The sequence below is a fragment of the Phacochoerus africanus genome, chromosome 11 (genome assembly GCF_016906955.1).
Source record: "Phacochoerus africanus isolate WHEZ1 chromosome 11, ROS_Pafr_v1, whole genome shotgun sequence".
In the NCBI taxonomy this organism is placed as follows: domain Eukaryota; kingdom Metazoa; phylum Chordata; class Mammalia; order Artiodactyla; family Suidae; genus Phacochoerus; species Phacochoerus africanus.
Window position 1 is genome coordinate 115,447,047 of NC_062554.1, and position 26,242 is coordinate 115,473,288.

At 41.6% G+C, this 26,242-nt stretch overlaps 1 protein-coding gene across 1 annotated transcript; it reads right to left on the reverse strand.

The window, feature by feature from the left end:
* Positions 1-13,781: 13,781 nt before the first annotated feature.
* SERPINC1 (serpin family C member 1) lies at positions 13,782-25,305 on the reverse strand. The gene is given in 9 exon segments (XM_047752923.1): positions 13,782-14,026; positions 16,962-17,026; positions 18,533-18,629; positions 18,631-18,869; positions 18,872-18,923; positions 20,629-20,766; positions 21,714-21,929; positions 22,242-22,611; positions 24,894-25,305. Coding segments are annotated over 9 exon segments (1,389 nt in total). The 5' UTR covers positions 24,935-25,305; the 3' UTR covers positions 13,782-13,855.
* Positions 25,306-26,242: the final 937 nt, after the last annotated feature.

The window sequence follows — 26,242 nt, forward strand, 5'->3', positions numbered from 1 at the left end:
AGATAGCTTATTCATGCCAGACATGAAAAAAATGGAAAATGTTAGGGCGATAATAAACAGAATTCCTTGCAAGAGGAGAATATAATTGCTCCACATTTGAAAACAATACATGGACTTCTAAGATTTATCTGGTCAGAGTGTTCTAGGCCATGCTGATATAATAGAGTGAGTTTGATTCTTACTTTTTGTGAGCTCTACCAATACATGTGAAGCTTGGATGAGTGATCTAGTTGTGTATATGGCAATTCTTCACTAGGCATTTTATTTTTAAAATTGCCTTTTTCTTTTTCTTTCTTTTTTTTTTAAATTTTATTTGGAATGTAGTTGACTTGCAATATTGTATTAGTTTCAGGTGTACAGCAAGGTGAATCAGTTATACATATAAATATATGCATTCTTTTTTCCCATTAAAGTTGCCTTTTATAAGTTGGATGTTAGTAGGTTTAATATGTTATATCCTCCAGGTAATAGATAATACTCATCTAAAATGTTCTGAAATATTTGCCAAGGTGAGATCTGTCTTAGAGCTCTTATAGTACTAGTGGTTCTTGAAATTTTGGAGTGTTGCTTTTCTGGTTAATTTGGAATTTTGATCAATCTGGGATATAGGACTTGTGAAGGAAATTGGATTTAGCCCAGTGAATCATTTGCATCCACCTCCATTTGAGGTCTTAGCAATAGGTGTCATTTAAATATGAATCTGTTGCAAACAATGGAGTTTGCCAAGCATTATGACTTTTTGAAAATTATCAGTTTTATGTTACTTTGCCTCTTTTGCCTTCTAGTGTCTTTCTGTCTTCACTCGTCTTATTCTTAAGTGGTGCTTTCCCCAGGGCCAGTCTTTTACTTTGCGTTAAGTTTTCTTGCTCAAGAAAAGCCAAAGTTGGATATTATGAGTTCTTTCAAATCTGTCTTAATTACATTCCAAAGTATGTTATAGGAACAGTGATATCAAAAGCTGAAAGATATCCATACAGGTATTTTTTTCCCTCAATTGTGAGGAGCAGCAGTGACTTTGAAGGAAAATACCTAAATATGCATTATATTCACAGAGTACATATATCATTTCTTATCTTACACCATCCCCATTATCTGTATAATAAAACCTGTTGTAACAATTAAGAAAGGACCTCTAGCTCAAATAGTGGAAGCTTTAAACACAAAGCTAGGCTATAAAGGCAGAGCAATTAAGGGGGAGGGGAGGAAAGAAACTTTTCTAATGCTTGTTTTTTTCTTTTTTGGCCACACCCACAGCATGTGGACGTTCCCAGGCCAGGGATCGAACCTGCACCACAACAATGACCCAAGCCACTTCAGTGACAACACTGGATCCTTAACCCACTGTGCCACAAGGGAACTCCAGTGCTTTCTTTTTTCATGTCTACTCAGTAAGTCCTGTTAAGAAAGCTAGATACTACCACCCAGTTAAGAGAGAGATTTATTTAGCATGTCATATGACCAAAGGCACAATTTAATATACTGTGAATCTTAGAACCTGAATTAATCCATAATGCCAGAAGTCAAAGTATAATATCTCATGGGAAAATATTTCCTATTCTATGAAATTCTTAAGTGGTAGAAAGCATATAGGAGAATCTCTTCCATTAAGTAAATATTAAGTGCTTTTTGGTACCAGACAGTGTGCTTGGATTTTGTAAAACAAACTTGACTTTAGACATAGTTTAGATGTGGCTTCCTATCCTTGAGAGTCCTAATCCCACTTGGTTGGAGGCTGGATGTGTGCTTTTAAAAGCCTGCACTTTTCACTACAGAGATAAAAGATCGAAAAGAAGGGGGCAGAATTAACTGTACTAAGTGCTTTAGTGACATAATTACAGTTAATTCTCAAAGTAACCAATCATATGAGGTAGTAACAGTAGTAACTAAAAATAGCTGACTTTTTTGAGTGTTTACTATGTACCAGGCACAGTTCTATGTGCCTCAAATAACTCATCTAATCATTATGACAATCCCATAATGGTAGATACTGTTATTATCCTCACTTTAGAGAAAAAAATAAAGACACAGAGAGGCTGACCTAGGCAGTCTTTTCACTAGAGTTGGCACTCTTAATAGACTGTGTTGCCTTTAATAGCTGTAATTTACCACATTTTATAGATGAGAAAAATATTGAGCTCAAGATTATACGATAGATAAATTTCAGAGCTGATATTTATCAATCTGATTCAAAAGCCAGACTATCTCCAATATATCATGTTAGCTCTTATTTATAAAGAGTCAGAGTGAACTAGAATATACAATAACCAATAACAGTACTGCTTTTAGTGAACTTTTAATTCAAGAATAAGTGATTGGAAGATTTCTTCAGAAGATAATGCAGTTGATCTCTGAGCAGATGTCGAATGGTGACTATTTTCTGGGGATCCTGCACACCACTTTGGAGGGGTCACCCATTTGATAGACCTAACTGTGAATGAGTGATTGAGTTACTACCAAGGCAAAAATTGAAAGATACCATTCCAGTTATCTATTGCTGTGTAACTAACTGTCCTAAACCGTAGTGATTCAAAACAACTACTTTATATATTTCATGATATTGTGAATCAGAAATTCAGGAAGGGCTTATCTAGGCAATTTCTTGCTTCCTGTGGTGACAACTCAGGTCACCTGGTAGTGTTCAGGAGGTGGTTGGATTGGTCTGGTGTGTCCAAGATGACTTCACAGTCCTGACACCTTGGCAGGGAAGGCTAGAAGACTAGGCCCAGCGAGCCTTCTCTCCCTCTGGGAAGTCTCAGGGACTCCCTATGTGATCTCTCCATCAGAGTCGTCAGACTTACAAAATGGCAGCTCAGGCCTCAGGCTGGATAGAGGGTGCCAGTCCTCTTGAAGGCCAGGCCCAGAGCTATCACAGTCACCACACTGTTGATCAAAGAAGTCACAGGTCAGCCCAGATTCAAGGGGAGAGGAAATATCTTATCACTTGATGGAAGATAATGTCAAGGTTTGGGGCCACTTTTAATCTGTTATAGGTAGCATTGGATTTTAAATTTGTCTTACCTCCTGTGTATTCATTTAGGTCAGTTGTTTGTGCCATAGAAACCGTTTCTTATATCTGTCATGGGTCAGAAAATGAGCTAAATGAGAATGAGACAAATATCTGGAACCGATTTCATTAGCTTCCTAACTCCCTGAGTTGCATTTATCTTACAGCAAAATTTCCATTTTTCTTTTGTTCTAAGTTCCAAATTGTGAGCATTTGCTTTTTTTTTCTTTTTTTTCTTTTTCTCCTGTGAAGACACAGTAAATGTATATGCTAAAACCAAGAATACTCCAGAGGAAGTAAAAATCTTACTGTTATAGGTCTTGATTTATTAGAGATGTCAGCTGTATTTTAAGTTTACAAGTAGGCAGAAATTGCTGTGATATGGAACAATGTATATGGTCACTAAATCTCTTTCAACAGGAGATTCTGTTGAGTAGCTAGATGGATTATATTCTTAAGATAAGTGAAAGTTTTTTCTATATATCCTAAGTATCTTTACTGCCACCATACTACCTCTGGCACAGATTTGTGCTAGAAGGTGGATAGATTCATTCTCTTTCTACTACCTTTCATCTGGGAAAATCAGTCTATTGCCCAATTTTATATTCTGTTAATCCCCGCCCTCTCCCCCATTCTTTTTAGGGCCTTGCCCATGGCATATGGAATTTCCCAGGCTAGGGTTCAAATTGGAGCTACACCTGCCACCTGCACCACACCTGCAGCAATGTGGGATCCAAGCCACATCTGCAACCCATATGCCACAGCTTGCAGAAACAAGGTGGGATCCTTAACCACCAAGTGAGGCCAGGGATCGAACCCTCATCCTTATGGATACCAGTCAGGTTCTTAACCTGAACCACAACAGGAACTCCTTGTTAATCCTGTAAAATTAGCAGTTGCTTCCAGCTGTTATCTAAAATAACAGATCATTGAAGTTTGGTGATTTTTTTTATTAGATTTGTCAAATTTAGGATACTTTATTTAAACTCCTGCTGGCTTATAAGTAGACTTTTATTGCCTTCAGAAGAAATAAGGGCAAAGAATAAATTCTCCTCTAAAAATAATCATCCCCAAAACAATACACTTTCTAAGAGAAGAAAGGTTTGGTACTATTTATCCATTCCATGTGCAGTGGTTTCCTAGAGAATTAGTTGTGAGGGCTTCTTGCTGGTTTTTCCCAATTGTCATATAGTGAAGAGGTCCTAGGTCAGGCCTCAGAAATTGCAAATACAGGAAATAAAAGGGGTATTCAGGACTGAAGACTTAATTTAGGACTCTAGAAAATGCTGGGAAGGGAAAAGACTTTGGCATTTTTAATTGAATAACCAGGAATAGAATGTTTGAGTCATTTAGGTATCAGGATTAATTAGATTTTTACCATATAAAGATTGGGGAAAACTTCAATGAATAAAAATAAATGAGCCTCTGGCGTTCCTGTTGGGGCTTAGCTGTAATGAACCCGACTAGTATCCATGAGGATGTAGGTTCGATCCCTGCCCACCCTACTCAGTGGGTTAAGGCTCCAATGTTGCTGTGAGGGGCAGTGTAGGTTGCAGACTTGGCTCAGATTTGGCATTGCTGTGGCTGTGGTGTAGGCCGGCAGCTACAGCTCTGATTTGACCCCTAGTCTGGGAACTTACACATGCCTCAGGTGCGGCTATAAAAAATAAAAGAAAAAAAAGAGGGTGTTCCCCTTGTGGCTCAGTGGTAGCAATCCCAACTAGTATCCATGAGGATGTGGCTTTAATCCCTGGCTTCACTCAATGGGTTAAGGATCCAATGTTGCCATGAGTTGTGGCTTAGGTTGCAGATGTGGCTTGGATATGGTGTGGCTGTGGCGTAGGCCTGCAGCTACAGCTCTAATTTGACCCCTAGCCTGGGAACCTCCATATGCTGTGGGTGCAGCCCTAAAAAGACAAAAAAAAAAAAAAAGGAAAAAAGAAAAAAATATATCAGTCTGGCTTCAGTGTTGAGAAATGAGTATAGAGGAGCACGAGAAGATACATGGAGACCAGTTAGAAAATCAAATAAAAGATGTTGGTAGCTTGAAATAGAAAAATAAGTAAGTCTTAACATTTTCTTTTGATCCATATTTCCACTCTGCTGTACCTCAAAATCTGCTCTTTGTGACAAAGCAAGCCTTCGAAAATATATTCCCAAGAAATGAAAAATTGGTTCTGGGTATATTGCCATAAGCATCTTTGCTATAGAGATCTTTGCTGTAAGCATTGTCACCTCATTACTAATTGGCCATAAGGCAATTTGGCCATAAAAGATAAAATAATGGAAAATGAAAGAGGGACATTAAAAACGATATGAAACATGAAAAATTAATAAAAAATTAAAAACTATTGCACAATGTGAAATATTTAATATTTGAAATCATCTAAAATGTGTGTAGATTCATGGCAATCCTGCACACATAACTGGTTGTTATTTTGTGGGTTGTACCTAAGCACTTGTCTCACAGGTCTTTTATTTCATAGTACTTTTACTTTTTTTTTTTCATTGATTCATCTCCTCACTCAGCATTGCACTTTTTCTTTTTGCTTAAGTTTCTTCCTTCATTGAGAGATACCAGTTTCTGAATACCAGGATACATATCTGTAACTGAGCTTTGTATCACATTATGAAAGCCCCTGCAGTTTGTTCTTAGCATCCTGTCGCATGTCCATTTGTAGATGTTCCAAAGTTCTGTGGGAAATGTGGTTTAACTCTGCATCTTTGAGGCTTTTTTCTTTTTTATCCTCCAATGTAGTGTGTTTCAAAATAAGAAACGAACTCTTGAGGATAAATCATCATCTGTCAGCTCAATAAAGCCATCAGTAATGTTGCCAACTGGAAGAAATGCTAACACATTTCAACCAGTCAAAACCAAACTGTCAAGGCAAAAACCGTCTTAGAGCCAATTAGTTATGCTGCAAAAATGTTTTTGGCAAAGATGCTTATAGTGAAAATACCGGACTCTTTAAAAATCTTCAATAATCTATGGAGATGTCTCTCATTTGGTGTGTTATATATAGCTCTCTGGCCCTCCTCTGTGCCTCTTAAGTTTGAAATCATCTGGTGGTTGCACAAAAACTAAGTACAGTTGATTCTTGAACAATGTAGAAGTTAGGGCACCAACACTTTGCAAGTAGAAAATCCACCTGTAATTTATAGTTGGCCTCTGAATCTGTGATTATTTTTGCATCAGGGATTCAACCAACTGCTAATCGATTGTTTAGTGCTGTAGTTTTTACTATTGAAAAAAAGTAGAAGTGGACCCATGCAGTTCATACCCATGTTGGTCAAGAGTCAACTGTACTGTGGTATTGGATTTAAAAAGAGAGCAAAGTCAGAAGAAAGAGAAGCTCTAGATTGACAAAATATTTATTCTTTCTTTTCAGCATCACAACTCTAAACCATTTCAAGCCAGTCACAGCAGCATGAGTGAGTAGAAATTCTGTAAGGTTTAGCACAATCTTAAAGCAGATGTTTTTGACATATTTGAAGATGATCTACCATAGGAAGATCAGTTTTCTATAAAGTAATAGAATCCTAATTATAGCGGTTCTTTAAGAACCACTGCAAAACAGAATTACAACACAGGGAACAAAGCTTAAAATGTGTTTCCTCTGGAAGCCAAGTTGCTAAAGCAGGGGTAACTAAGAGTGTGGCCGAAATCCGTCTCTAGAGTGGCTGTCAGTCAGATAGCAAAGATACTTAGAATTTATATGGTATTTGATATTTTTACAAAAATGATTTTAAATCATGTAACTTGAAGTTTTAGAAAATGAGCCTGTTTTCTTTTTGGAAAACTGGCCCCCAAAATAACACTAATATAATTCAATTGTATATGCATGTGCATTGGACACAGAGTGATATTCTAAAGATATGCAAATAACTTTTGTGGGAAGTTTGGCTATTTTCTTAATATCTTTTTTCATAAATGTATGTTTATAAATATATTTACTCATCCACTATGACCTTGGTAGCTTTAGAAGCATTTTGTTAGCTGTATCATTGATTATAAAAATCAAATTCTTGGCATAGTAGACTCTGAGAGCTTTTTGTTGCTTTGTATTTTGGCTAAAAAATTTATTTCTTGCACTTTCTATTTATAAAGATGTTGTAACGTATTGCACCCACTTAGTGCAGCTGTTCTTTAGAGACAAAAGATGTAGGTGTAGGTGTTAAAGTGGAATGTATGTTTAAAAGCTTGACAAAAGGAGGGATCTCAAAAGAACAAATTTGGCTTGAATCCACCTGAGAAAAGCTGGGGGATAAGGTAAAATTTAGATTGAAAGTAGCTATTGGGATAGGTGTGCTATTGCTGCAAGTTGCAGTATTGTTGCGAGTTGCCAGCTTTGTGTATATGATTTTATGTATGTGTGAGAAAAAGGTGTCTCATGAAGGCAGATAAGTCAGTGGAGAAAAGTCTACCTCCCAGTAAAGACAGAATATTCTAAGATTGCCCTGTTCCCCCCTGGGCAGGAGGTTGGATTCCTCAGCCACTGTCCACCCCATTCTCTTTTGTACTCACTTCAGCTCCTCTACCTCTGAGCACTTGGCTGAAGAAAGAGTGTAGCTTTCTGTAGCAAGCAGAGGAAAGCCAGACCCAAAATATACAGGCTGCAGTATCTCACGTCTCCTTGTCATGTTTAGATGTTAATGTTTGGTTTTGCTGCCCAGATCAAACAGTGTCAGAACACTTGGGTTTAGTGCTTCCCCCACCCCACCCCCGACCGGCTGCACCTGCGGCATGCATAAGCTCCCAGGCCAGGGATTGAACCCAAGCCACAGCAGCAAGGGTGCCAAGTCCTTAACTGCTAGGTTCACCAGGAAACTCGGGTTTAGTGCTTTTGTCCCTGGCTTCTGTTTGGCAAGAGTAGTCCATGGAAGTGGTGTCTTTTTGCTGATTTTAAAGATATGCTCAACTCCTTTGAATGATGTAAAAAATTTGTTTGAATCCTGAGTTCTTTTATTTTTAATTGACATTTGCAGTCCATTTTCGAGGACTGTAATAGAAACCATATTTTCCTGATAATGAGCCTTCTGCCTCTATCTTGACTTGGAGGTATGCATGACGTGGATTTTCGGATGATCTGTTTTGCTTTTAGAAACTATAGGAGTTCCCGTCGTGGCGCAGTGGTTAACGAATCCGACTAGGAACCATCAGGTTGCGGGTTCGATCCCTGCCCTTGCTCAGTGGGTTAACGATCTGGCGTTGCTGTGAGCTGTGGTGTAGATCGCAGAGGTGGCTGGGGTCCTGCGCTGCTGTGGCTCTGGCGTAGGCTGGCAGCTACAGCTCCGATTAGACCCCTAGCCTGGGAACCTCCATATGCCGCAGGAGTGGCCCAAGAAATGGCAAAAAGACAAAAAAAAAAGAAACTATAAAGAGAGGTATTTCTGTTTTTAATGCTAATACAGTTATCATAGTCAAGATGGCCTCATTTGAATGTTGTGGGTGTCAGGAAATTCAGTTTCAGTAGTGAAATACCACTAGGCAGACCACCTAATCTTTAAATCCAGTTGTAGCACTCAGCTGATTTGCTGTTTGGGGCACTGGTGCACAGAACCAAGTCAGGTTACCTACCTTTTGAACATTTGTTACAGCCGAGGAAGAACTACCAGGCCTTTAATAAATATCCTGGTATGCTTTCCACCTTTTCATTCTAATGCAGTGGCTGGTTGTAATATCCAAAAAGGGATTCTTTGGTTAAAAGTGAAAATGACAGTGATCCATTTTCAGATTTTTAGAGGGTTGGCATCTATCTCACAGGTACTAGCTGGTAAGTATTTACCTTCCTGGTTATTGGGTAGGTCAAGTGACAATGCAGTCAGTGTGAAATTCTAAATGAGACAAACAGTACTCATTGGTGACAACTGATATAGTAACCTTTGCCCAAACAGAATGAATTCTGTAGGAGGATAAAGCAGTAAAATCATGTGAATCTATTTACCACAGCTGCTTTTTTCTTTCTTTCTTTCTTTCTCTTTCTTTTTCTTTCTTTCTTTCTTTCTTTCTTCTTTCTTTCTTTCTTTCTTTCTTTCTTTCTTTCTTTCTTCTTTCTTTCCTTCCTTCCTTTTCTTTTCTTTTCTTTCTTTCTTTCTTTCTTTCTTTTCTTTTCTTTTCTTTTCTTTTCTTTTCTTTTCTTTTCTTTCTTTCTCTCTCTCTCTCTTTTTCTTTTTTTTGCTTTTTGGGGCTGCACCTGCGGCATATGGAAATTCTGAGGCTAAGGGTCAAATTGGAGCTGCAGCTGCCGGCCTATGCCACAGCCACAGCAACCCACTGAGCGAGGGCCAGGGATCATACCCGCATCCTCATGGATACTAGTTGGGTTTGTTACTGCTGAGCCACTACAGGGACTGTTTTTTTTTCTAATTATAAAATAATTGTCAGCTTATAAGCCCTGTTCCTAATATTTTAGACTCAGGAGTTAACTCCTGCTTAGGAAAATTCTTCCTTCTGGGCTTTTGTTTGTGCCCAGTTGTAGTCTAGGCCTGTTCCCAGCTGTCTTGCTACAAACACATACTTCAGGTGCAGGTTTACCTAAATCGATAATATACTATCAGCAGTGCAGCCTACTACAGCCACAATGACTTATTGAAATACAAAACAAACAAGTGAGAAATGCCTAGGTAATTTCTTTGAGGCATGACAAATCTATGAATCTAGGAGAAGCATAGAGTCTAATCTTTCTTCCATCTGGCTTGGGTGAACAGTAGCCTTAATGCTTTCTATATAGAGCCAGTGAACTAGGCAAGTAGTTCTCCATCTGGATCCACATAAGAATCTCTTGGGACATTTAAAAAATTACTGATGCCTGGGGCCTCCTCCAGACATTCATGTTTAATTGGCCTACTGTGCAATCTGGGCTTCAAAAGCTCCCCAGATGATTGTAATGGGCAGCTAGGGTTGAGAGCCATTGTCTGTCTAGATAGTCCTGAGTGGTCTTTGGCAGGCTAACCTCCACCCCATTCTCTTTTTGTCATAAGATCCCTTTATTGGTATTCCAGGCATGGCTCTGAGTTCAAGACTTAATAGTAGGCCAAAGCTCAAGTAGTAAAATGGATCATCCATTTGTCCCCAGAGTGATTCTGTAGAGATGCTGCATCCATCCAGCTTCTTCTCTATACCAAATACAAAGTGTGCATAAGTAAGCAAAACAGATTCCCAAGGTCTGCTCCCTAGAATCCTCTTTTCCTTGCATATATGATTTGAGTAGAGATTTGTCAACTCTGCTAGCTAAAATAGAGCACTTGAACTTATTAAAAGAGCCAACCCTGAGCCACCTAGGGTGATTTTTGTTTGTAAAATAAGTAGGTAGTATCGTTAAAGTTAATGAAGGAAAAGAAAGCTCCTTCCTGGGGGTGATGGTGATACATTTGGTTATTTGTCTCTCAGCCTGTCTTCTAAGTGGGATTTCAATGTAGAGACTTTCACTCTTCCTTGTTTCTTTGTGAATCAAATGCACTAGCTAAGGCATAAATATTTCTGAATTTTATATGAAATGTGAAATGTGTCATTTTAGCATCTTTGTTCCAGGATGTCAAAGACCTAACCCAGTAATTCCCAAATGAGGTTCCATATCTTTCTTTCTCCCATCCCAGGTATAAAGATACTTAGCCATGGCAACCTCACTCATGATAGTAGGGAGGGGAGAACTGTTTGATTACCATTAAGAAAGTGAGAACCACTGTTCAAACTAACAAGCTACCAAGTGACTTCTAGTTTATGAAAGAAATTTGTTGTTTAAGGGCAAGTTCAGCAGTCTCTCTCCTGAGAGAATTCTGGGCAGTGTAGGAATTTTCATTCGTATTGCCTACAAATAATAGATAATTTAAATTTCAAGTAGATGCTGTGTTTGAGAAGAAAAAGTGGGTCCAAGAGAAGATTGTTAGTGCAGAGGACTGAATTAGTATCCAGCTATGACATTTCATTAAAATAACATGAAGGCCTGGCTATTTGCTTAGCATGTATATGCTGCAATGTCAGTTAGAGAAAATGCCTCCTATGCCTTAGAAAATTGTGAAGGCTTCCTGATATTGGGTGGAATAGAAAAGCAATAGCCTTTGGGATTTGTTTGCATCCAGCATAGTAGCCCATTCAGGTTTCCATACTGAGAACCATTGAGGAGTACTGTGAAACACTATTGAACTTTATGCAACCATACCGCACTGGATTTTAAGATATTGGGAAGGAGAGTAGAGGAGGAGGATGGGGAAGTAATAGTAAAAAAAAAAAAAAAAGTATATATGGAAACTCGTACGTACTATATTTTATACAAAGAATGAACAAATTCTCTATCAGGAATTCTATATCAGAACTGTGAAGTTTGGCTAAGTTCTTCTGTCCTACTGATTGGCTTGCTGATCCTTCTTAAACCTCTAAGAAATCCTTTCTGAAAGAGCTAAACAAAAGCTAATCTGTGGTTTCATGCCCTGCCCCCATCCCCCTACTCACAACAAAGAAAAAGCATTCCTAAACTGTAGGCAAAAGAAATATCTCAGTCCATTAACTGTTCATCCTCTATGGTCTGTGTTCACAGTTTTAGCCTGTTGCATTATTTTATGATCTAATGGCAGAACTTAAATACATCTGCCAGATCAGTCAGGAACCATTGGCTTCTCCTTTAAGAAATGTTTAAAATCAGAACTCTTCATTTTTTGACATGTTAGTACAAGTGAGTAAAGGGAGAAGTGCATTGAAAGACCACTTAGATTTCCCTTAGATTCCTGGCTTCTCATAATTTTGGGTGGGGCCCACTTATGCTCTGCCTCTAAGAAAAGACAAGGAGGAAGGTTCAAAGATAGGAAAGTCAGTGTAGCCAAAATGTAGTTTTCCTTCAGATGGACACAATCTGAACGAAATCTGTCTAGCTGTTCTCAATGGTGCTTATATGGTGGGTGACAAACTGTCTCTCATCTTCCTGTCCCTGGCACTGTGCCTTCCCATTGGTCACTGTGAAAAGCAGATCACACTGGACTCAGAGGCCAGAATCCAGGACAATTTCCCTTTTCTCATCACTTCATACAGCTAATAATGTAGCATTTTTTTCTCTTTGGAAAATTCTTGGGTTTATCCCCCAAGAAACAGTAAAGCATTTGAAGGAAAATAGAAAATAAGATTCTGGTGGTAGCTATCAAATAAAGAGATTACAGGAAAATTTTACTTCTCCTCAGCTGATACTGATTGATTGTAAGGACCAGCTATGCCTCCTCATCCTGAGTTTCTAAAGGCTACCGTAATACAACAGACTTATCTAACATTTTTTCACAACTTGCTAATCAAGGATTCATAATAAAACAGACAATCAGTTTCTAAAATGTTGTTATCCCTGGAAGGGAATGAGATAGAGTTTTTAACTATAAGAACCTACCAGTCTGTTTTTTGCCTTTGAAAAACTAACCTTTGAGGTCTGTGTCTTTCATCTGAAGCAATTGTTCCATTAATCAAAAATGCCTCACAAGTCAATGAGCCAGGCCAGCACCCTCCTACTTCTGAGGGTGCTGGGCTGGGTTTGTGCATCTTATTTCCTTAGAGAATATCTGTTTTTATTATGACCTTAATTATAAATACCTATATATAGTAATAGGATTTTCTCTCACCCCACCCTCTTTTAATCATTATCACGTAAGTGTAAACCACACCTCCCCCCCACCCCACTTTACTGAAAAAATGCACTTTAATTCCTAAGGAGAGCGGCTGTTCTGGCCCTGAAGCCAGATTACTTCAGGAGGAGAATTGAGGAGGGAGAACTCTTGGCAGACCCTGTGAAATTTAACCAAATTCCTTAGTGTAAATACACAAATCAACCATTTTTAAGCTGCCCTTACCCCCTGCCAAGGGGAAAAAGAAATAACCAAATTAAAAAGTTAAAAATGCCCACCCTGATTTTAGAAGTTTCACTGGGGAAAATACCCAATCTTAAGTTATTTTTTCAGCTACCAGCTTACAAAAAACTTCTTGGTGGTTTTGTGAGTCTGAGATTTTTTTTAAATTAAAAAGTGAAGTGAATACCCACAGGCTATAGAATATGATCCTGATTTGTTTCATTTCTAAGTATCAGATTGGTTCTCTCCTTCAATCTGACAGGTGTTCTCAGTCTCTCCTCCTGTAGATTCTGTCCTTCCTCTGATGACAAGCCAATAGTTCTTGGTGGGGTTGCATGTCTCCTAGAGCCCAAGGAGCCCTGTTGTGTCCGGGAAGGGGGGAGGGCAGGAGGGTGGGCAGACTAGGGTTGGGGGAGGGAGATTTAGAGAAAGAGTGAAGATAAGGGTTTATATAAACAAACATATTTAAAGCAGTTTAGCAAAAGCTTTCTCGTTGAACAGCTTTAAGAACAATGTGAATGAAATCTTAGCAACTTGGTTAGTAATCTGAAAAGTCTATTAATGTATACTTGAAATTTGTTTGTACAAAAATACCTTTTCCTCTTTATTTTAACACTGTGTAAAAGAACATTATGCATGTGAGTGGTTTGAGAATTAAATGGTTTAATATTCAGATTTGAATCTCTGTCTTTTCTGTACATAAAGATTAATTTGTTTAAAATTTTTGGTTTTTAGTATGAGGGAATTACTTAGATTTAAGCTCCCCCTGCCCTTTCAGGATGCCTACCATCTTTCAAATGAAGCATTGACCTATGTCCCTCCCTCACTTTCTTGACCCAGATATGTTCACTGGTAGAGAATAATTGAAAGCCTTATTTTACCAAATGCCCAGCAGCATCTCTATCCATTTCTCTTTTCCTTGTCCATTTCAGGTGGCAAAGTCTATTCATAATTGTGAGATATGGGAGTAGTTGTATTTATTTTTACTTCTATTCACAAACCAAAATAGGAAGAAGTATAAAGAATAACACTTTAACAAGGGTTGGCTACTCTGCCCATGAAGATAATAGTGTTCAGAGCAACTTCCCTTATAAGAACCAGGAAGGGCCTATTGGCCTTGAATGTCACTCTGGCGGGGTTCAGCGAACGGCCAGCGATCCCAATGGTGGTACTTGCTGTTGCTTCACTGCCTTCCTCATTTACCTGCAGGTCAAATAAGAAACAAACTGCTACATTAGCTACTCTGCAATTCATTACAGGATGGTAAATCATCCATAGACACAGCAGTTCCTCATAGGCCTTTTGTTTTCCAGTGGAAGTATTCTTGGGTCAGGTTAGGTTCCTTCAAGAACCCTACTTTTAATCTTACTTTCATTCACTGAATGTTGACATAAGCACTTATATTTGTCCAAGCCTTGTGCTGAATACACAGCACAAGGGTCCAGTTAGATAATCTCAGAAATCTCAACGCATACAAGGTTATCACATTTTTGGCTTGGCATCATTATACCTGGTATTCTACTAGATACTTAAAGATTTTGACTCGGTCAGAGCACTACGGTTGAAGTAGTTTCATGCCTGGAACTTCACAATCCCAGACATAAATATTGTAAGCAGCCACTCAGAAGCTAGTGCCTATGAAAGAAGAGGGTCCTGGAGTTCCCGTCGTGGCACAGTGGTTAACGAATCTGACTAGGAACCATGAGGTGAGGTGCGGGTTTGATCCCTGGCCTTGCTCAGTGGGTTAAGGATTTGGCGTTGCCGTGAGCTGTGGTGTAGGTCGCAGACGAGGCTTGGATCCTGCATTGCTGTGGCTCTGATGTAGGCCAGTGGCTACAGCTCGGACTGGACCCCTAGCCTGGGAACCTCCATATGCCATGGGAGCGGCCCTAGAAAAGGCAAAAAGACAAAAAAAAAAAAAGAAAGAAAGAAAAAAAAAGAAGAGGGTCCTTTGGCTGGATGGGATGAATGTTTCTTGGAGTAATAGGCTGAAATGATTGTATTTGAACTTGCTGACAAGCAGAACCACCTCAGGTATGTAGGGAGATACTGTTAGAAAGTTTTTTACTTGGGGACCCAGAATATCACTAAAACTCTGCCCTTGCCTCTAATGAAAGCAGTTTAGATCCCGGAGCTTTGAGGAGCTAGTTGATGATGTTCTCTCTCCTTCCTTCCTGACCAGCTCTCCCTTCTACCTGCACTGTCTGTCTCATGATCATGCTGAATGGCACTGAATGTATGAGCAGACTGGAGCTTTTGTAAGACTAGGATCCTTTTATTCAAACCAGATTATGGTTTTTAATGGCTTCTCAGGAGATCTACAATCATTTGGGGTCCTGTGTATTGGATTCCCAAGAGCTATGGAGGAACCCTGTGTTATTGTTTAGTGGGCGTTTTGTTTTTCCTTCCAAAACCATTAATCCAGTCCTCATGTAAAATCTCATGTTCTGATGTCAGTATCTTTAAGATATATCCCTCTACTCCTGCTTTTGTCCTGCCATCTATTGTTCTGCGGATTATGTTCCTATATTGAGGATTTTGTTGCCTAGCCTATAGCCTGTCTACACTAACTTCTACTATTTTTCTACCTAGATAATTAAAATATTTTGGTAGGAGACCCATTTAGTACCCTAACCTCACATTTATTTCATCTCATTAAACCAGTGAGCATTACCTTCACCTAAGCAAACCAGCCCCATCTACACTGTGAACATGCCATCTCTCAGAACAGGTCTATCTTTTTTTTTTTTTTTTTTGGCTGCGCCCTTGGCATGCAGAAGTTCCGGGCCAGGGATCAAACCCAACCCACGGGAGTGACAATGTTGGATCCTTAACCTCTTGGCCACCAGGGAACTTTGAAATTATAATTACATTATCTTCACTCAGACTATAAATAACTTTGTTTTTTTTAAGCTATCACATTTCCTCACTCTCATTTCAATTACTCTGACTTCCTCCTGTCCCTTGATGCTTCCACTTTCTTCCTAACTACTTATTTCCCACTGAGCTTAGACTTTGCAACTGTATTTACTAGCACCATGCTCTGAAGCCTTCTCTTTGAACCACAATCTTCTTTCTTTGCAATTTCCTCAATCCTGTGACCTTCTCTAACATTGGCCCATCGCATTTGCCCCCCAGCCTGCTTCTCCCAAAGAACAGTCTACAAAAGTGGTTCCCAAAGCTGGTTGTCCATCTAAATTCCTTGAGGAGCTTGGTAAATATACAGATTCTCAGGCTCCATCCTGTGTAAGCTCCCCAGATAGCTAATACTTTTGACCCATGGTTCAGTATTTGTTTGAGAGCCAGAAGTTCTACAGGCTTTACACAGCTATTACTCTAGCAAAGGTTTCCATGGGCATCTTAATTGGGGCAATACTAGGTTAAGCCATATTGAACCATTTTCTTCACTGTGGAACTTCCCAGACTTCAATACACTCATGTGCATTGATTCTTGTAAATTTCCCAAGAAGAGGATATACATTTATTTGACCATTAACTTCTTGTTATCTGCAGTGTAGTCTAGAGCTCTAGTTTTCTGGAACACACTTTAGGGCATGATTTACACTCACCAGCTCCCCTTCCTTACCTTCCATTTGCTCCTCAACCTCAACCATTACAATTAAGCATATGTCCCCACTATGCAGCCCAAATTCCTCAGGAAAAGTCACCTGTGGTTAGTTTTTAATCTTCCTACTAGATGCTTTCCATTTTCTTAAAAGTGCCTTCCTGTGTTTCCATGAGCTCGTCCTCTCCTGGTTTTCCTCCTCTGGACTCCTTTGCTGGCTGCTTTTCCTGTGTCACCTTCCCCTTAATGTCTGTGTTCCTACCTGACCTGCTTCAGGAGAGGTAGCAGGATGGAAGGTGAAACAATCAGACCATGAGGGCTTAAGCCAGGGCTATACTGTAGCAGGCCTCATGGAGGAGGGTGCTACAGATTTGAGGTTTGAAGAAGACTGGAGACATGATTTTTTCCACAGTTGTCTCCTACTGTTCTAACATCTGCTGTCTATACTGTAAGAGCCAGTGGGGGAAGAACTCCAAAGTTACTAATCACATGAAGCGCTGATGTACTGAATAATAAAGCAAATGGGAATAAAAAAGCAGCATGAGAGGAGAGAGTGAAGAGAAGCATACTCACCTCAAGAAATGCCTTATGAAATGCATCTGAGACATAGAGGTCATCTCGGCCTTCTGCAACAATACCTAGAGGGAAGACCAGAGAAGGCAACGTAAAATGGGAGAGTTGGCTTCAACCCACAGAAAGGAATTCAGTTTAAATAAAGAAGTTCTCGGAGTTCCCGTCGTGGCACAGTGGTTAACGAATCCGACTAGGAACCACGAGGTTGCGGGTTCCATCCCTGGCCTTGCTCAGTGGGTTAAGGATCTGGCATTGGCACGAGCTGTGGTGTAGGTCGCAGATGCAGCTTGGATCTGGATGCTGTGTTGTTGTGGCTCTGGTGTAGGCTGGCAGCTACAGCTCCAATTAGACCCGTAGCCTGGGAACCTCCATATGCTGTGGGTGCGGCCCTAAAAAGACAAAAGGCAAAGGAAGGAAGGAAGGAAGAAAGAAAGAAAGAGGTTCTTTGGGGATTTTTGAAAAATAGAATGAAATCCTGGACCCTCACCTAATGACACCCTCAAAATAAATACATGTTAGAAGTATTAAAGTACTTTGGGCTTATTCAGCCTGGCTCCTGTTTTTTTGTTTGTTTGTTTTTTGGTCTTTTTAGGGCTGCACCTGTGGCATATGGAGGTTCCCAGGCTGGGGCTGAATCACAGCTGCAGCTACAGTCCCATGACTGCAGCCGCAGCAACACCAGATCCGAGCTGTATCTGCAACTCCTGTGAATTTAATCTCATGCTTGAGCTCATGGAGGTGTTGGAGGGGCATGGGACAGGGATTCTGTTCTTAAAGAAACTCACTCCATCTAGTAGGAATGTCTTTCCAGTTTGGCAACACTTTTAAGAAAGTGGTTTTCAGACTCAGTTTAAAGATAGCCCATTAAAGGTAAATCCAATTAACTAACACTGTAAACTTCTTTTTTAAAAAGAGATATTTTAATGCATACTGTTTTTTTCCTTCCTGCACCTGCAGCATGTAAAAGTTCCCAGGCCAGGGATCAAACCTGAGCCACAGTAGTGACCCAGGCCACAGTGGACGATGCTGGACCCTTAACCCTCTGAGTCACCAGGGAACTCCAGTGTAGACTTTTAAAGGATGGTGGGTTGGAGGAACCAAACTGACTTAACACAATTACTGAAGTATCAAAACTGAGAAGGGGTTAGCTGTAATCTGTCCATGTGACCCTAGAAAATACATGAAGCCTTTGGAGTATCAGGTAAAAGCCTGTTAAATATCATCTGTGCCTATTTTGTGGGACCCGCATGTCCCTAGTCTTAATCATATCTGTCTCTTTGTTCAAAATTTTCCAATCCCTTTTCAGGTTCTTCTCTACCTGGTCCCATCAGTTACACACTCAGGGGGTTCCAGTGCCAGGTGGGCCCATGGAGATCCAGGAGCCAACTCCCTCTTGTATAGAAGAGAAAAACTGAGACCTTGAGAGGGAAGGGATTTCCCTCAGTTAGCAGTGGGACTGGGATTAGAATCCAGGTGTCCTGACTCATCTTTCTACTCTTTCTCCATCTCTTCTGCCTTTGGTCAGACCACTTTGAGGGCAGAGAGAGGAGCAGAGTCCTTTCTGCACTCACCTGGAAGCTTGGCCTTCTCAGGGATGAACAGGTCCTCAAGGCCCATGTCTTGCAGCCGCTCCTTCACGCTGAAGCTGTCCTCTATGCGGAAGCGGGGGCATGTGGACCACCAGCAGAGTGTCTGCCAGCTCGTCCAGCCACTCCTGCAGCACCTCCGGGGTGAGTTCCTGCTCCACCTTGGCCAGGCTCTTCTCGAGCTTGGGCAGGATGAGCACCATGGTGATGTCATCACCCTTGAAGGGCAACTCGAGCACCTGGGTGCCTTCTGCTACACGCCGGTAACGAAACTTGCTTTCCTGATACATCATGGATACTGAACACGACTCCCCATTAGCCTGTAGAAAAGTTCCTTCCTTGTGTTCTCAGAGCTGAACTTTGACTTCCACAGGCCCTGGAAGAAGACACCAGGTGGGAGAATCACAAAGGAAGAAGACCGAAAACATCCGCAGGAGAATACTGACATGGAAAATATTCACGTTATTTTATTACATTAATATGTAAGTATAATTATTAGGAACAAAGACTAGAAAGGGTTGACAATGATTGTGTCTGACTAGTAGAATTTTTTTTTCTGTGAACTTTTCTGTTTTTCCCAGACTTTTAGGAGTGATTATTTGCTTTTGTAACAAGAAAAACAAAAACTAAAAACAAGAACAACCTATTGGTTTCTTCGAAAGTCTCTTGGGGAGTTTAAATCTAATTGCCTTTTTCCTTCTGCCTCCTACCAGCCTCTTCCTGAAAGGCCATCCTCCAAAATGAGAGGCTCTGCCCCTGAGGAATAAAGCCAGACACTGGTAATAACCCCAGGGGGTCATCTGGGAGTCCAGCCATGCAGAGGGTGAGTCATAGCTAACTTCCTGTTCAAGATGGAGGGGATACAAGACACTCCTTTTGCATTTCTTAGTTGTAATTATCATTCCTTGTTATCTTTTGGCTCTTCAATTTTGGGACAAGTCATTTAGCCCCGAGTGTATGTTTTCCATCTATAAAATAGGAGTTGGTTATCACTGATATTTGTAGGATGTTTATTATATGCCAGGTACCACTCTAAGCATTTTATGTGCATTAATTTACTCAATCCCTTCAGTGATCCTGTGAGATAGATGTGTCATCACTACCATTTTATAGATGCAGAAATTGGGGCATAGAAAGGGCTGAAGGAACTTGTTCGAGTGTGCAGTCAGAAGTAGAAGAGTCAGAATTTAAACTAACCTGTCTGGTCCAGTTTCTCACTTGTGATGTTGTGAGGATCAAGAGAACTAATAAATAGTAAAGTGTTCCGTAAACTGTAAGGGGCAATACAATATTGTGGAAACGTAACTTAATCCACTCTTGGGGCAAAAGGACCCCCAAACAACAGGGTGACTGGCAATAGCACTGACTGGCTAACCCCTTGGGCCCTGTGGGGGGAGAAAAATCCATCTGGAGCAAATCCATCTGGAGCAGGATGGGCGAATGTGTCATAATTCAGCTGTGTTAAGCTGGCGGCCCTCCTGAGTATCAATGGTCTATTTATTCCCAGGACCCACTAGCGCATCCTCCTCCCTAAAGGTAATCAAGTTGGGACAATCTTTAGAACTCTTCTCTCCCTGAGGAAGACAAGGCTATCTGCATGATCATATCACAAGGCCTCTGCCAAATTTGAGGTTAGTCTAGTACCAGGGGGTTCAGAAGCTTCAGGCAAGAGGAATTTTGAGTCACTGAAGAAGATGTTCTAGATGATGGAAAAAATCTCATTACTGAGGATTGTCTACAGACTGTGTCATTTTATTCCACTTCTCAAAACGGAGTTAATAGAGGTTGTCACAAATAGATGAGACTTTATTACCACACACGCCTTGCTCCTGGGCATGTTGGGTTTGTGAGTGTGAACGGTCTGCCTTGGGCCCAAAGACACTACCAGGCCCCTTTGGACCTCAGCACAGCAGCCACAGCCCTAGACATGGCTCTAGACTCAGCAAATTTGTATTTCTGCCCAGACCATGCATGTACCATTCCTAAAAAAGATCTACCTACACATGCCCAGTGGTATGAAAGAGGATGAGCTGGAGGGAAAGAAGTCATCCCAGAGGTTTCTCCAGAGCCACTCTGAATACCTTAAAGTAAATGGTGTTGACCAGCACCAGAACAGTGAGCTCGTTGATGGCTTCTGGGGGAATGACATCAGTGATACGCCCTTCAGTCTTGTTGGACACCCATTGATTGATGATCACTCTGGACTGCTCTGCATTTTCCTGAAGAGAACAGGAAACAAACCTACCCAACTGTGCTGTTTGATTGGCTTCTCCACTTCCCTGCGCAACACTTAATTTTGTTCATCATCCCCCCTCCCTTTCCCACCATTTGGTTAAGCCATCCCTCGAACCCACACTGGGGAAACCTCACAAATCTAGTATAGTGTCATAGATCTACCATACAGTTAATAATATTAACAGAAGAAAGAGAAGAAAAGAAGAAGAGGAAGAAAGAAAGGAGAAAATAGTCTGGGGAAAAAACCCACAAAACATTGTCTCCTCTGATTTTGAAAACCTAAACTCTTCATGAGATGTGTTCTATGGAAAGTTAACGAGATCTGCAAGGGTTGGGGGTGGGGACAGGTGTGGTCAAAAAAGTTGAGAAATGATGACTGAATAAAGTTTGTAGACTTGGAGTCCCTGTTGTGGCTCAGTGGTTAATGAACCCAACTAGTATCCATGAAGACACAGGTTCGATCCTTGGACTCACTCATTGGGTTAAGGATCTGGCATTGCCGTGAGCTGTGGTGTAGGTCACAGACACAGCCCAGATCCCGCGTTGCTGTGGCTCTGGCATAGGCCTGCGGCTACAGCTCCGACTGGACCCCTAGCCTGGGAACCTCCATATGCTGCGGGTGTGGCCCTAAAAAGATAAAAAGATAAAAAACAAACAAACAAATCCAAAAAACCAAACCGAAACAAAGTTAGTAGACTTCTTTGTCTCAGGACTTGTATACAACTTTTTAGAGCAGCCTCTACAACCCATAGATATTATCGATGTCCCAGGTTTCACACAAGAATAAGTACTTCAGTGGTTTGACTTACAGTAAGACCTCCACCTGCCTCCAACTAGCATAGCAGTATTAATTTGGATCCTGCTTCTCTATCTCTTCAATTTCGAGTGGAGAGGAAAAACTTGGAGGTAAGGGATGACATCTGCAACTCACCTTGAAGTCCAGGGGCTGGAGCTTGGCTCCATATACCACCTCACTGATTTCCTGGTAGGTCTCATTGAAGGTAAGGGATTTGTCTCCAAAAAGGCGGTTGGCTGACACCAACTCAGAGGATTTGTTGGCTTTTCGATAGAGTCGGCAGTTCAGTTTGGCAAAGAAAAAGTGGACCTGATCAGATGTTTTCTCAGAGATGGTATCAAACTTAAACACCTGTGGAAGCCAAAAGAAAATGGTGGTGGGTCTGGTGGGGCAGCCTGACCAACGTGGGTGCTGAGCATGCCCAGTCAGCCCCCGACCAATAGTTGTGGGTTCCTTCAAACACAGTGCCTGACACAGCAAATATGCTCAGCTTATGTTTTCTAAATGAATAAATGGGTAAAAGAAGAATAAAGAGTAGAAAGGGAAAAAGAAACACAAGGAGACTGGGATCCCACCCAAAGTCTCTGCAGGGCTCTAGACCAACACATAGATGTTCTCGTGGATGTTCGGCAGGATGTTCGGCAGAAGGGCACTGGGTCGTACCTCCATCAGCTGCTTGAGGGTGTTGTCACAGGCACCCAGCTTGGTCATAGCAAAAGCTGTGGAGATACTCAGGGGTGACAGGAAAATGTTGTCATTGTCATTCTTGGAGTCTGCCAAGTGCTGATAGAAGATGGTGGCAAAGTGGGAATTGGCCTTGGACAGTTCCCAGACCCGCCGGTTGGTGGCCTCAGGGATCTTCTGCTCTGAGCCCTCGCCCTCAGTGGCCTTCTTCTCTGGGGAACGGTAAATGCACATGGGATTCACGGGAATGTCCCGAGGCTTGGCTGTGCAGATGTCCTCCACAGGGCTCCAATGACAGGTCACACAGCCCCAGAGGCCAATAATCAGCAAGGAGAGAAGACACTCCCTCCTACAGGGGACAGAAGGTTGAGTTAAGCTAGGTTGAGAAGTCCCCTCGCCCACGGCCCACCACAATTTTGCACCAGTAAAGCACAGACTACCACCCAACCCGGCATGGCCAGGAGGATGGCCAAAACCTTTGAAAAGAAAGAGAGTCCAGGACAAGTCCAGTCCTGTATTCCTACAAGTGGATAGTTCCAGTTACCTGGACATAGTTATGTTGAAATTAGAGTCAACTATTGAAGCAACTGATGTTATTAGAAGTATTGTGGAGTTCCTGCTGTGGCTCAGCAGGTTAAGAACCCAACATAGTGTCTGTGAGGATGCGGGTTCAATCTCTGACCTTGCTCAGTGGGTTAAGGATCCAGCATTGATGCAAGCTGTGGTGTAGGTCACAGATGCAGCTCGGATCTGGTGTTGGCTGTGGCAGTGACATAGACCGGCAGCTGTACCTCTGATTTAACCCCTAGATCAGGAACTTCTGTATGCCACAGGTACAGCCATAGAAAAAAAGAAATATTGTGTGCCCAAGGCCTCATGCTGAGAGAAATAAAGAATGCAAAGCTTCCAATTGGTGAGATGGACCGTGCACATGTGAAAAATGGCAGGGAATTTTAGTGTCTAATGAATACTTAGGGCAGTTGGAGGAGCCATTAACAGAAGCTGTTTAGGGGAGACCTCAGAAATGGATGGCTTTTAATCTGGATGTTAAAGGATTGGAGGGATTTTGACTGATATAGTAGAGGGATTTCAGCAACACAAGAGGGCTAAAAAGGAATAAATGGGGCAAAAGCACAATCTGTGTACTGAAAATGCCCAAATCTCTAGCTCTAATCCTTCCACTGAACGCCAGACTGATTGTTTCCTGGACAGTTCAACCTGGAGGTCCTGCAGGTTCCCTAGTGAAATATGAGCAAACTAAACTCACAATCCTCACCCACACATCTCCTTTTGTGTCCCCCAACTCAGCAGACAGGACCCTCAGGTACCCTGTCATCCAATCCAGAAATCTGATAGCCACCCAGCACTCCTCCTCTCACCTTTCTCATTAGTCGGACCCTAGATTCTATGCACTCTGTGTCCTGGCTCTCTCACTGCTTTAGTTCAGGCCTTTATCATTTTCTGATGCCTGGAAATTTTAACCCAACTTGTGCTAAGATAAGTGAAACTCATCTCACTTTTTAAAAAATGAGATCATGAGACTGACACACTAGGGGAATTGAGACACCCAATTAAGTAAACCAAAAGATAAATACTACTCTCTTATAGTATTTTTGTAGATGAGGCATGAAGGGCCAGGAGCTTCTCTGCCTGACTTGGGGCCCCTAGGTCTAGAGAAGGGAGTGTGAATGTGGGCACTGAATCTTCTCAATCTTCCCATGGCAGAAAAAGACAGGCATGTAGTGCTGGAAGGACTGTCCAAGGTGGTCTGCTGGGCAAGTGTGGTCTGCTGGGCAAGTGTGGTCTGCTGGGCAAGTGTGGCTGGAAGCTAGGAGGTACTTGATGTTTTGCATGATCTGAGATCAACTCTGTGGCCCTTTTAAGAACAGAAGCACAGAGTGGGAGAGTGGAGGCACTGAGGGAGCTATGGAAGGCAGGGTGAGGGAGCAGAGAGAACTTTGCCATTCCTCTCTCCAGCTTGCTTGTCTGTGTTTCCCATTTTGTCCCTCAGCTACATGTGGAAATACAAGTGGAGGCCAAAGGGGCCCTGGGAGCTCTGTTAAGCACACAGAAATACCAAGGTGGTCAAGCCACAGACTCATTTCTAGCTTCCTGTAAAAAGATCAAGAAGGGAAGGTGCGTGGTGTTGAGGGCTGCAGCTCTTTGTCAAAGGTCACTGAGACCTTGGGTGGGGGCGGGGGTGGTGGTGATGGGAATGGGGGGAGACAGGGCAGGCAAGGGGGAATCAAGTGGGAGGAGGAGCAAAAAGGGAGTTAGGAGGCCCTAACAGATTAAATTTGCCTTCTTTTCAGATGTATGGCAGGCCCAGGAGTTCCCCTTAGAGTATCTCCTGGACTGCTGTGAGGGCTGGCACTGATGCAGCATCTTTGTATGAGGGAAGACATCCCTTTTGTTTCTTGGGTTAAAAATCCAAGGTGTGGCTTAGAGAAAGGCCTTACCCAAGAGGGGGATGGGAGGGAGGGTGGTTGGAATGACGTCTTGCAAACAAGTCTTTGATTATAACTACCAGGGAGAGGGCCTGGTCTCAAAGGTGTCGAGGTCATCCTGATGAGTCCCTAGAGGTCAGAAAACCCACTGAGGGCATGCAAAAGGAAAGCTCACCCCTCTTACCTTTTTCTAGCAGCTACAGTTCCTATCCCACTGGAAAACATGGTCGCTAATCTTCCACAGGTCTGGGCGAGTGGAGATAGTGTGGTCTGAGGCAATCCCTCTGAACTGGTTCTTTCATCTAAATCTGACTGAGGTTCCAGAGGCTCAGGTGGGGGAAGGAGCTGGTGAGGAGGGGAGAACTGAGGTCAAAGGCTGATGACCAGATCCTGGGGTTAAGCAAAGTGTGCACCCAGTGTTGTTTAATAAGTAGAGAAGTTTTAAAGTTCAGTCAGGTCCAGAGAAAAAAGGCCTACCTTTCTTACTCAAGACTCCGTCACTCTCCTGTTCATCTTTATAGAAAAGCAAAAGGAGGACATGTTCACAAATCCAAACTTAAAAATACCTAACTGAGGAGAACTTGGTCTGTAGGAAATTTTTTTCATGGTTAACTAAACCAGGAGGTAGAAAATAGTGTATTTTCTCTATAAATAAGCAAACAGAATGCATTACATTTTAAAATGTTTGCTGTTATATTTACTTATTTGGTTATTGGGGAGGTGAAGGGAATTCAAACTAATGGAAATAAAAGTCAGAGTTATTTTTATTTCCATCTTCCTAAATAGCCAAAAACAGTATCCCAAGGATTGTCGCAACTGTATTCACAGGATACACGTATGGTGCCTTCTCTATGATTAGAGACTCCTTGAAGATGGTATAGTCATAGGAATTCTAAAGAGTTTCTCTACTCATTAGACAGGAAACTTCTACCTGGACTGAAGTTCTGTCTAAGTTCTTAGCTTATTTAGACCCTGGATACTTTGAGGGCCTCATGTACAGTATGAACAGTTAGGAGGAACAGTCCTAAAAAGCCCCAGAATGGTCAGAGGCTCCTTGTCACTCTGAATTAAGGACAATTGTAAAGTTTCCTGTCCAACCACTTGTGTTCTGCAGTCACAAGAGTATTACCTGAGTCAGCACGCACTGTTCTAGGGGCTGGGAGCTCCAGTCAGAAGACATGAAGCAGTGATTTTATATATATATATATATATGTGTGTGTGTGTGTATATATATATATATATGTATATATATATTTTTTTTTAAATATATATGTAAATCTGTAACACATCAGTGAGTTGTTAACAAGAGCCACAGAGAAAAATACAACAGGGCAAGGGAAAAGAAAGTGATGGGAGGTGGTAAAAAGGTTACTGTTTTAGAAAGGCGTGGCAGGGAGTTCCCTGGAGGCCTAGCAGTTAAGGGCCTGGTGGGGCTTGGGTTCAATCCCTGGCCTTGGCCCAGGAACTTCCATATACTATGGAGATGTGGCCAAAACAAGGGGGGGAGGGGTTAGGAAAAGCCTCCTTAATGAA